The 12,569-nt window shown below is 52.6% G+C and overlaps 1 protein-coding gene across 1 annotated transcript; it reads left to right on the top strand.

Moving 5' to 3' along the window:
- Positions 1 to 3,746: 3,746 nt before the first annotated feature.
- On the top strand, positions 3,747 to 4,182 carry XXYLT1 (xyloside xylosyltransferase 1; the record flags this gene model as incomplete). The annotated part of the gene is made up of 1 exon (XM_008938507.1): positions 3,747 to 4,182. A coding segment is annotated over one exon (397 nt), but the record flags the coding sequence as incomplete, so codon positions are not given.
- Positions 4,183 to 12,569: the final 8,387 nt, after the last annotated feature.

Below are 12,569 nucleotides of genomic sequence, written 5' to 3' on the forward strand. Positions count from 1 at the left end.
TCTGCTAGGTGGAGTGGTCCCTTCTCTCTGTGGCAGTTGTCCCCAGCGAGGCATTTCGGAGGGGGCGGTGGTTGCTCTGCAAGCTGGCATGACCACGGCCTGCGAGGCCGGGGAGGTGCGGCCGGAGCGCCCTGCACTGGGCCAGCAAGGGAAGTCCTGGTGGAAGCAGGGGTTTTTATCTGGGCTGCCTGGGCCCAGCATTTCAATGCTTGGAAATGCTCTTGTCCAGATGTTTCCTAGCACACGCCGGCTCTGTTTATAAACAGCTCCTCAAAGCAAAGCCCGTCGGGGCTGCGGGCGGGTGTTGGTGGCAGCAGCCCCGCACGGCTCCCCCGCACCACGCTTTGGGGTCAGAGGCCCGGGGAAAAACCTTCCCATCCAGAGGGTTCGGGCAGTTAACAAAAGCCTGGAATGCCTCCTCTTCCTCTCTCCTCCTCTCCTCCCTGGCAGCAGCTTCCTGCCCCGTTGCATCTCGGCACAGCCGGTATCTCGGCACCTCCGGGCTGCCTTCCTGCCCCGCCTCTGGCTGCCAGGGGACGTGGAGAAGGGCACCATGGAGCTGGGGCTGGTGGCACCCTGCCCTGCTGGAGCTGCCTGTTCCGGGGGAGATCACGGCTGCTCGGGGGGCTTGGGGCAGGGAGACGTTTCCATTGCATCTAGTTGGGGTTTGGTTCCTCAGTGGTTGTTGGGGGGGGACCTGCACCCCCAGCACCCCTCCCTGCATCCTGGCAGCATGCTCCTCAAGCACCTGGGATTTTCCTCCGTGTTTTTCCAAAACTTGAGGTGACTATGTCAGGCAGGACAGAGCAGCTGTTTGGCTGGTTGCTGTGCTTCCCCAGCCCCATCTCTTCCAAAGAAAATAATGCTTTCATGCCCACCACTCCTCCCACTTCCCGCCAGGCAGAGGTGCCTTTCAGCCACGCTTGTCTCTGTCCTGGCCCCTACAGAAGGACAGCACCAAACCCCTCTGTTGGAAGGACAAAAGCCAAGCAAAATCCAGGCTAAACACATGCTGCTGGCAGCCCTGCCAGAATACCTTTCCCTCGACTGGCCCAAGCTCAGCCCTGGAAAGGCTGCGGGGCTGTGAGCAGGTTCCCGAGCTGTCGGTGTGGTGGAGCTGCCCGCAGCTTGTTGCATCCTGGATCTCACCCCAGCATCACTCCCCAAGGATGTCCCTGTCCTCCCCACTGCCCCAGGTCCCCTGTGTGGCCGGGGAGGATGGCCTGAACAGTCACTGCTTGTCAGTCTGTCTCCCCTCCCTGCAGAAAGGGGCACGTGGCTCCCTTCTCATTACCAGCTGTCCCCAAGTAATCTGCTGGGCAACAATTGAGTCGTTTGACACAGCTCTGCTTTCGCCCCTGGCGATGGACTGCCTGAGCTTGGGCACTTGCTTTTTTCCTATTGTAGCTGCTTGCAGGGGCTGTAATCTTGCCCCTTACCTTGGGCACCCTGTTTGTGGAGGCGAGAACTTGAAAGGAGTTGGCTCCACTGCTCTGGAGCTGGAAAGGAGCCACCCTCCATGGCACTGCTCCACCTCTCCCTCCTGCCAGCTTCCAGCATCATTTTTTTGGACACAGGAATGGCTTTCCTGGCACTGCTAGGGAGACCCAGAGAGAGAAAAGTATGCAGAGGTGAGACTGAGCAAGTCTCTGCTCAGACCCCATGGACCTGAGCACTTTGGGAGGCTGATCGGTGCAAGGCTGGGTCTTGTCTGTGCACGCTGAACTTCCCCCTCATGCTGCACTGGATAGCGCTTTGCCTTCCTCATGAGCATCCACGAGTTGTCTTTGCAGTGGCCTGGTGCCTGTCCCCAAGCCATAACTGTTCTTTGGAGAGGCAGAGCTCTTTTGTCCATTCCTTGCCCTTTAGATCGAAGGAGTGCTGCTGCCCGTTGGCACCGATGAGGCAGCCAGTCTTCCGCTCCCCTTCCCCCCAGAGGCGTGGAGATGGCTGCTCAGAACCAGCCCCCTTTCCATGGAAACCTGCAAAAACCCTTTCCTGGCTAAAGGGAGCTGTGTAAAGGCCCTTAATGAAATGGGAAATATCAGGGGGTTGAGTCTAAAGCTGTAAGGAAGTGATACTCTGTGATGGTTGTGGTTGTCTGGATCAGGAGATAAAAAAACCTGCTCACGGTTGACATAATTGATAGATTCACATTTTCTGCTGTAGTAATTCTGCTGGTGGCTGTTGAATCCTGGCTCTTGCAGTGCTGTGCTAGGGATCCAGAGGACAGGCCAGCAGGATGGATTTAATAGTCTGATCTCTGTACAAGCTGTAGGATTCCCTGAGCCAGTGTTTGTTGGAGCTGAGCACAGCTTCTTACAAGAAAAATTTCAATTTAAATGTTTGCAGTAGGGGAGTACCCACTGTTACTCTGGAGCTGTCCCAGGGGCTAATGGCCCTACATCTGAATTAGCCCAGCTTCAGCTTCCAAGCATGGCACCACTTCAGACCTTTGGGTGCTAAATCCACACCATCTATCAACAGATTCTTGTTTCCTGGAAATGCATTGAGACTTTAGTCAGTGTCTTGACAGATTTGGAGAGGAACCAACAGCAGGCTGGGCTTATTCTGACAGTTTCTCCCTGACATCTTCATAGCAAGGTGCAAAAAAAAACCCTAAACCTGCTGTAGCTTTACCTGAAGTGTTAGGATTGGAAGGAGAGCGCAGTGCTGGCAGCTCTGGGCTGTCAGACAGGGGGTGGGGGCCACAGGTCCCTCCTGTCCTCCTCCGAACCACAGGCTCAGCCAGCTCTCCGGTGCCCACCTTTGTAGCATAGGCTGCTGCTTGAGGACAGAAGACTCTCAGTATGAATGGGAGCAGTTTGGAGGGGGGGCAAATCCAACTCCAGCTGCTTGGGTAATAGCATGGGATGGATTCAGTTCCTGCAGGTGGGAGCAGAGGTGTGTGGATGGTAGGGTGTGCTCACTGCCCTACGGCCGAGGAAGGAGCCAAAGACAGTTTTGGGCTGCTTGCTACATAGTCCAAATTTTTCTCATTTGAATCACGCTCTGGAGTTAGCGTTGTGTATTGCTAGACTTGCACCTCTCTTCTCCTTGGTAGCTGGAAATTAGCTGGTGAAGACTGCATCTGCCAGAGCTGCTACTGCTGAGCCTTCCTAAGGGCTGGAAATGCTGATGGCAGTGCTTCTTCAACTAATGAGATGTTGCCACTGCATTTCTTCTTCAATTTTTATTCTGAAGAAATATTTCTGCCACTCGGATGTATTTCAAACCTTCTTTTTGCACATCCTCAAACTGAGGCCCATCTTTGATCCAGAGTTTCCTCATGATCAAATAATAATGATGATGATGACAGGAGCTTTGCTGAGATCAAGGACATTTTCCTGGCGTGTACCAGCCATAGTGACACTTGTGGTGGTTCCCTAGGCACTGGGGATGTGGTTCCATCTGCCTGCACAGCCATGTGAGCAGTCACACGTTCCTGTGGTTGGCTCACCAGAGCGATGCTGGTAGGAACAACAGCAGCTTTAGGAGAGAGCAAGAAGCGAGGTTTGAAGTCTGGGCAATATCCTGTGCAGGGGGATGACAGGGGATGCAGCTTGTGAAGCATTGAGCTGCTCTGGGAGCCTGAGTGCCTCCAGCCAGCAGAAGATAAGTGCTGCGAGATCCCTAGAGTGGGTGGTAGATCCTGTGCTGTGATCCAGACCTGCCCAGACTTGATGTGGCTGCTCTTCGGGCTGTGCTTCCTGACTCCTCTGTTCCTGTTTTTCCTCTCTTTGCAGGCACACGTTCTGGCAGTATCGCCGTGAGAACCCCCAAACCAAAGTGGGGGATCCCCCTCCTGATGGGCTGCCTGGCTTCAACAGTGGTGTCCTGCTCCTGAACCTGGAAGCCATGAGGCAGTCCAAGCTCTACAACCAGCTGCTGGAGCCCACCATGGTGGAGAAGCTGACAGAGAAGTACCACTTCAAGGGCCACCTCGGGGACCAGGATTTCTTCACCATGGTGGGGATGGAGCACCCAGAGCTCTTCCATGTGCTTGACTGCACGTGGAACCGGCAGCTTTGCACATGGTGGAGGGACCATGGATACAGTGATGTGTTTGACCAGTACTTCCAGTGCAAGGGTGAGGTCAAAATTTACCATGGGAACTGCAACACACCAATCCCTGAAGACTAGGGCAGCCACTGCCCCCAGGAGCAGCTCTGACTGCAGCAAGCCCTGTGCCTACACCAGCACTCCCTGGGGAAGGGTGGCCAGCCCTGATCCATTGGATCCCAGGGAGACCTCTGGGGATCCCAGGAGTGTTCAGTGTCCCGCTGCCTGCAGCCTCACACCTGCAGGAGGAAGCGCAGTCCGGCAGTCGGAGCAGGACACCCATGGCCATCGTGCCCGGGCTCAGCTCCTGGGGCGAGCCCATGGTGCTGTGCCACGCTCACTAGGGTGTGGGGACGGCCGAGGGGCCAGCAGGTGACTGCTGCCCCTGTGCGTGGCAGGGTCTTGCCTTGTCCAGCGATCAGCAGGAGTCCACAGCCAGGCAGCTGGGTTTCGTTTTGGCATTCCTCAGTGGCCCTTTTCTGCAGCTCATGCAGAGCATCTGTCTGGTCCCTCTGGAGAGCAGACACCGTCCTCAGGTCATCTTCCTTTTGAAGCATTCCAGAAAGGCAAGAGGGTTTTAAAGACTGAAAAGCTGCTTTAAATTGGGTTACTTACAAACAAAAATTGAATGCTAGATGAGCTTTAAAGCCTTCCGTTGGTTCTTATTAGCAATAAAAGCTTTACTGGCCTGTATTGTCTTAGAAGCATTCAGTGAGTGTGTACCAATAGGTTCATTTTTCTAGCTTTGCCTTTAACCTTTTGTACAAGAATAAAGCTGCAGATGTAAAACACGCTCGACTGTTTTCCTGTGGCACAGCTGAAGGCCTGGGTGATAGGAGGCTTCGTGCTCCATTATCACGATTAAAAAGTAGTTGATGTGTATCTGCTGAGCAGCTGAATGTGGTGCCCCACATACCTTATCACTGTGGTTACCCCAGGGGTGTCCTGAGCGAGTGATGCAAATAAAGGAGCCTGCACACAAAGGGGATTTTAAAAAAATCTCCTCGGCGCAGCCAGGGGTGGTTTGGAAGGAGCTGGGAGCTGCCGGCGCAGTCAGGGAGCAGGTGTCGGGGGTGAGCACCCTGCTCCCTGCATACACCCCAGGTGCCAGGGCTGGGCAGGTCTCCCCGGGGGGGTGCTCTGTGCAGTAACCCACTCCCAGCCCTGCCGCCTCCACACCGGGCAGGGCGGGCACCAGAAAGGGATCGAGGCCTAACAGCGGCTTAACCCAGGAGCGGCCTGCGCGGCGTGCGCCAGGAGTTCCCTGGGCTCCTTCCCCCGTGCCCGTGAGCGAAGGGCCGGCCGCCGTGCGGGCTCCAGCCCTACCCTGCCCCCTTCCCTTTGCTGAACCCATCCGTTTCCAATCGCACAGAGGCTCGACCTGAAGTATTTTCACATCCCCAGGGAGGGAAGGGCTGGAGGCTGAAGCGGGGCGGGATTGGGGCGGGTGATGCATGGTGACAAAGCACCCGGCAGGGTTTGCAGTGGGGAGGGTTGCAGGCCCTGGGCTGGCTGGAGCTGCTGCCGTGCCCAGAGAACACGTGCCGTCCTGGCGACTCCAGGCAGAGGCTTTGCTCTGTTGGTGCCCACTCTCATTTATGTGTGAGCTGGGTGGGGACATCCCTGCATTGCATGGCCTCAGGAGCCACCCACCTCACCCGTGCCATGCTGTTTTCCTGGGCTTGCTGGGTGAAACAGAGAGAGGGCATGGCTTCCTAGGGGTGCAGTGTCACAGTCCTGTGGTTGCCATTGGCTCTCTGTCACCAACCTGGTGTGTCCCGGGGTGCCTGTGATTGCCACAAGCAGCTCCTGGGGCTGTCCCATGTGCACAGCCCCTGCCATGGCTGGGGGGCTGCTGCAAGGACTCAGCCCTGCACTCACCAGTCAGGGCACGCTGGTGGCACCAGTGACACAGAGGGGTCTGGCGTGCTGGGGCAGGACCTTGCCATGGGTTTGGAAATGGACGTGCTGGAAATACAGGACAGGCAGCTCATGTCACCAGCCCTGGGGAGTGGTGGGGCAATCAATTGTGGCTTTTTCATGGGGCTGAGCAGCTCCAGAGTGGCTCTGGGTGTTGGCACTGCCCCAAAAGCACCATGATGGGTTTGGGATGGCATTGCCACAGGGTGACACCGGGGCTGCTGGCCTTGAGAGCCAGGGCAGTGTGGGGCTGGGTACCCCAGTGCCCTGCAGCTGCCCCTGGAGCTGGGCCAAGCACCGGGCACCTTCCACCTGCGGCCAGGGGATGATTCCCTCTCAGGGCTGGGAGCACCTTTCCCTCTCTGTGGGGCTGCAGGGGCTGCAAGGGGGGTGCACTTTCCTGCGGCCACCCTCACCCTAAGCTGAAAACTTTTGTTTAGTTGTTTAAAAAATACGTATATGCTGGGGTTTTTTTTTGTTTGTTCAAAACGGCAATCCAGGGTAAAAGCTGCTCAGGAAGCACTAACAGCGCTCCTTTGCCACTGGGCACCGAGGGCTTGCTGTGGTGACCCTGCGGCAGCAACGCTGGGGCTGATGGGCAGCTCCTGGTGCCTGGGGGCTGGCACTGTGTCCTTGGGCCAGCACTGGTCCCCTGCCCAGCAGAGAGGATCTGCAGACTCCAGAGCCCAGTTTTGGACTAGTTGGGGCCCCTCTGGAGATGGGGCAAGAGAAAGGCAGCCCTTGGCAAGTGGCGGGTGGGGACGTGCTGCTGTGGCACACAGTGCTAGGGGGTGGGACAGCTGCAGGGAGCAGGGGACTGGCTTTGCCAGCACAGGCTGGCTGCAGGGCGTGGGGCTGTGCCCTGCAGGCAGTGGGCATTGCACACATGGGAGAGCTGCAGTGGCCCTGGCCAGTGCCTGTGGAAGGGAGTGGCGGGATTTACACCAAGGTTGCCCACCCCAGAGCTGCTCTGTGGTGCCTGTGGGTTGCCTGCTCTTTGTCCTCTCGCTTGCTTGCTCACAGGAAAGTGCTGCAGGTGCAGAGAGCCCCGTGGTTTTCCAGGACCGAGAGGGAGACAGGAGAGCAGGGGTGTCTCCTTGAACTCTGTAGAACACCAGGCTCTGGAATGTAGCTCTGTAGCTTGAGCTTTAGGAGAAATTTCAATTTCTTCTCTTGTATCATTCAGCATTCATGAGAAATTGCACGTAGAGCAAACAGTATCTCCTATTTTTCTGGCCAGCTTTGCTTTCAGCACCGTGCTTGAGCTGTGTGGGATTTTTGCTCTCCTCTCCTGCGTTTCGTAACGCTGTCAGTGTTTATTCTCTTACTCATTTGTACTTCTTTCCCATTTGAAACGATCAATTGTCGGTACAAACTCACCTAGGGAGCAATTACTGTAAGCCTAACCCAAACAGGCGCTGGGGTGCTCCATTAAGCAATAAAACCACCCTCCCCTCTCCGCTGCTCCCAGAGGATACAATATTTACTTTTCAGCTCTCTGCTATTCATACCAAGCGCACTTCGGTCAGTGTGCCAAGAATAACACAAACTGTAACAACAGGCTTAAGGGCTAAGATGGAGTTCCTGACTTGCAAAATAACAAAACAGTAAAAAAAAAAAAGAGCAAATCTATTCTTTTGCCTTTTCTAAGAAATGCCTGGCTGCAGCTGAGCAAGTGGGCACCCGAACCACCCCTCTGCCTGCAGCAGAGCTCTGGGCAGCATGAAATCTACCCCCAGTGAGCACAGAAAGAGAGAAAAACCAGCAGTAAGCCTGGCACACAGATTGACAACTGCCTGTTTTTTTCCTTTTAATGCACATTTTTATTAGGTTGCAGCATTGTTTTGTGAGCTTTGCCTCAAAAGTTTTGCAGAACCACGGGGAGACATGGTCCCTAGCACCTTGTTTGTGAATATTTCAGCCAGGGTTTTAGTAGCTCCATCTCTGACTGTCATGAGTCTCTGTGGCTTTAATTGCTAATTGCAAAGAAATTGCTGCCTGGTCCTGTTAGACTTTTCAGTGCCATCAGGGTTCAGTTTGTGCAGTTCCCCTCTGGAAATTACTTATTCGCTAACCAGTTCCTGTGGGGGAACACTTGGGGCAAATTGCCTTAGTGAGGTATTTCACGGGCATTAGCTGAGCTGTGTTGTACCTAAGTCATGGGCATTAGCTGAGCTGTATTGTACCTAAGTCTCAACATTAATTTAGGCAATTTGCCTGTTGGAAGAGAAGGCTGAAACAAAGCATAGTCTGGAGCTGCCAGAATTAGCGTGGGTTTGTCCTTGGCAGGAGGCCTTGGCATTGCCCACCTGAGGAAGGAGATGCTCAGCAGTCTGAGAGCCAGATGTGTTTTTCTTGGGGCAGATGTTGCTCACAGGTATGAAGCTATGCCCTTGGGCTCCACCTCTCCTCCACAGAGACAGGCACCTTCAAGCTCTTTCTCCCAGCTCGGTCCATATAGACTTGGCACCTTACAGTCCTGGCAGGGCTCTTGTCCCCAGCGCCAGCTTCTCCTCCCATTTAGCAGCAATTTGTGACCCTGCTGGTGACAATCCTAAAGCCATGGGGGTAAAGGGCTGCACAGGACCTTGTTCACAGAAGGCACCACATGAAGTGTCTCCATTTATCACCTACAGACCACTCACTCTTGGTACATTTTGCAGCTATTGAAAGGTTTGGGGCCTTTGTCATAACACATCCCCTCCTCAGAGCTGGTCAGAATAAACAGACCCTTTTAAGTACAAAGGACATTCTCAGTTTAGGGAACAAAATGCAGATGCCCTCTGGCTCATGGGGCTCTAGGTAGTGTGTCAGAAAGAAAAGATGGTTTGTTTGTTTGTTTGTTTTTTTCTGCATGCTTTTTACTTTCAGACTCATCTTGTTTCTATGCTGATTTATCTTGGCTACCTGGGAAGACAGAAAAAATGTACCTTTCCAGCAAGATCTGCCAAGCTCGAGAGAGAGGGATGTTTTATACAGTGCTCACAAATGCCAGCAGAAGTAGAGAAAAAATGAATAGGTGTGTGAGATCGAGCCCCTCAGCCATGGAACAGAGGCATGGAGAGCTGGCCAGGTAAAGGATGCTCAGCTGAACCAACAGGCACTATGGTCCTGAAGCAAAGCCAGTCAAAAACCATTCTGCAGAAAATGGGGGATAATGGTGGCACAGCAGAACCTGCCACTGGGTCAGAGAGCACCCCACTGGGGATTAAAGCACCCCTCAGGTTATGGACGTGGATGGTGTAACCGAGGAGAATCAGCAATGTCCGCACTCTCTCCTGGGAACAAACAACATTCTGCAGTTAGGTAGGAGCTCTGCTCAGTGCTCAGTGGTTTGGGAAACTCTTGGTGCTGTAGAAAAGGCAGAGGTGTCCAGCAGCAATTTTTGTCCAGTAATTGGAAAAGATGTTCTGGTTCTGTAAACCACTGCACACAGCAGCAGACAAACAGCTGTGCCTGGAGTCCAGCAAGGCTGGGGCATGTCACAGTTAAATCATGGGAATAAGCTGTAATGTCTATGCAGAAGGCAAGGAGGATGCCAGTCTGTGCCACTGTTCAAAGGACAAGGCTGGAGACTCCAAGGTAGCAGTTTGACTTCCAGGTTGGCCAAAAGAATGGGAAAACTGGTGTTAGATTCACCAGATGGTATATTTTCCAGGTCAAAAAGGTTTGACACATAGCAAGAAAACAGCAAGCAAGGCTTTGGACATCCCATTTTTAAAAGGTGCAGTAACTGACCTAGAAGAAAATAGTGTATGGTGGAAGAGAAAGCAAGGCCAGCATGCTGTGCCCATGCTGACACACCAGCTTTTTGCATTTTGAAAACAGCAGATGTTGTAAAAATAGGAAATGCAAGAAGTCAGCGCTACTAAACCAAATGTAATGAAATATCCTACCGTGAGTCATTTTGTAAACCTCAAACAGTTTTCAGCAGATCCCACTAAATTTCTTTTGCCAGTCATTGCTCCGGTGAACATTTTCCAGGAAAGAATGAGGATATAAAATGCACAGAGTGTTTCAGTTTCTTTCCTCAAGACCTGGTGTAATAGGATGCATCACTGAACAATAATAATAATAGGGGAAGCATTTAAACAATGCTGGGCTGAGTAGAGAGTGTCAGGGCAGACATACACTTGTCATAAAAATGGAGTGCTGGGTTCTTAATGAATAAAAGTGTCAGCTGAATTCGGGCAGGAGCATCAGGCAGGCTGAGCAGGTGGTGATAGGATCACCTATAGGGCCTGGAAATGACCGTGGTCTCCAGTACAAAGTTACTGGTTCTGCAGCTCCTTTTGCCCGTGGGTTTCTGCAGCCTATGCTCAGCCAACCCTCCCTGCAAAGGGACCATAATGTCCCTATTTTAGAGAGAAAAAAGAATCACAGGCTGAGAAACCGCTGTCTGATGTGGAGCTGGGAGGGGATTTCTAGACTTTCTGGATGTCCTTTAAGCTTCCAGTCCCAAATGTCCTTGACTAGAGGGGCTAGGATGCTGACCTAGGAACCAGGTGTCCTGGGGTGATGTGACTCCTTTTTCCTGCTTCCTCTTCATATCTGTTGCAGGGGAGGGATGCCCACCCTGCCCTGGTGGGATGGGCCAATCAGCAGGGACCCAGAACATTGCATACACGCTGGGAAGGACGTGGTGCAGGGTGCTGGGGACATGCCTGTGAAAGCAGCAGGTAGGTGCACATGTGCACCCAGGGTGGCACGGGAGGGTAGCAGGACGTTCTTTGGGGAGTCCTCCTGCAGTCAGAAATCCTGGTGAAGCAGCAGCACGTTAGAAAGTAAAGTCCTCCTGCCCCCAAAGTCACATGTGGGAAAGGGCATGGAGTCTGAAGTGCCACCGTGTTCAGCAGAAAAAAAAAAATGAATTATATATAATAATCCTAGCTACATTTATCCTTCTTGAAATAATTTTGCTTTTTGTGGATCAGTTGTCTGAAAACCATAATTGATACTCTCTGAGCCCTTTCTAGTTATTTGTAGAATAGTGACCTTCTGGTAACACAGGGGCAGGCATGGACCTGACCAAAGCTAAATCAGTGCTGAGGGCAGCAGCAGGGAGGGGCCTGAACGAGAGGACACTTGTGGGTTTCCCACACCTACCCAGGGAAGGCATTTGTCCCATGGGGCACAATTTGCAGGTGGCTGTAAGCTACAGGAAGAGTGCCAGGACATCAGGAATGTCCTGGGGGTGCCGGTACCACCGCCAGCACTGCCTGCCTGCAGGCTGCTCATCGCCTGGGCAAGCACCGGGCTCTCAGGGTTCCTCCTACAGACTCTCCAGGTTCAGACTGCTGTCACATTTCAACCCAGTAAAATGCATGTTGGTTCCTTCAAATTCCAGATGTGGGGAGCACGGATGAACCTGTCCATTTTGTTACAGGAGGCCTCCTGGCAGAGTGCTGTGTTGCTCCTGTCTGGTTTTAGTTAAGAGGCAAGTTCGTTTGCTTTTTTCTGTTTCCCCCTAAGAGAACAGATGTCACAGTCTTTCACATACAGCAGATCAAACTGTGTTATTTTTAACCAGGCCCTGTAAAAAAACCATGTATGGTGCATTGTGGAAGAAGCTGAGAGTCATGTAAAGCCAGAAGAGGTGACGAGGCCCGGGAGAGGGGAGGCTTCGTTCTGGGACAGCTGCCTGGGACAGCACAAACCGTTCTGCAGCGTCAGGTGAGAGAGTGTTTATGCTGAACTGATAACAGTGATGCTGAGCAAGAGCGGTGGGTGAATTCTGGGGTTCAGAAGGAGCATGGGAATAATTCACGCTGAGCAGCGTGGCTCAGCAGCCCTCACTTCATGCACAAGGAAATGTCTGAGCTGGGAAACACCTCAAGATCATCGCAGATGGCCAAGCGTAAAGATCACTGGCCTGTCAGGGCTCATCTCTGCATTTCCGTGCTCTCAGAGCCAAGTAAAGGAAATCTCCCCTGTAATCCAAAAATTCTTCTGATGATGAGGAAAGGCAACTGAAAAGTTTTGTTGTACAGCCTTCAAGATCAAACGATGATTTATTTAGAATGTGCTTTGTGGAGTTACGTGGCACAGAGCCTCAGCAATTAGCTGGAAGCAAATATTCCTCCTCATTTCCCGTGAATGTGGCACTGGGACAGTGTCTCACCAGCTGAACAGACTGCCGTTATCAGCTGCAAATATTGTTAAAGATCATTTGCTTGTAGTTTACTCTTTATATTTTCAAATATTGCTAATTCAGTTTCATTGCTGCCTTGGAAATAATCAGATGAGGTTTCTCCTCCTTTCAAACTGCCATAATAAAAAACTATTGGAAATATTCTGATGTTTCTACAGCTGGAAGTATCAGTGGCAATCAGAGAAAATCCACCTTTCAAGTGAATATTCAATAGTTTATTTTCCAAATGAAAGAACTAAGGGATTGTATCCAATGCACATAACTTCTGCCTGCTGCTCACCTCCGATGTCTCCTACAACCTTTGCAGCAGCTCAGAGCCACCAGCAGCTATGCCTAATACTGCTACAAAACCTGGCTTGCTGCTGCCTTCCAGACCTTTGATACCTCTCTGCAGCGAAACGGGGGGCTGTTAGGGGGCAGATATATACTTTTCCCA

The sequence above is a fragment of the Merops nubicus genome, unplaced genomic scaffold (genome assembly GCF_000691845.1).
Source record: "Merops nubicus isolate BGI_N331 unplaced genomic scaffold, ASM69184v1 scaffold30350, whole genome shotgun sequence".
Classification (NCBI taxonomy): Eukaryota; Metazoa; Chordata; class Aves; order Coraciiformes; family Meropidae; genus Merops; species Merops nubicus.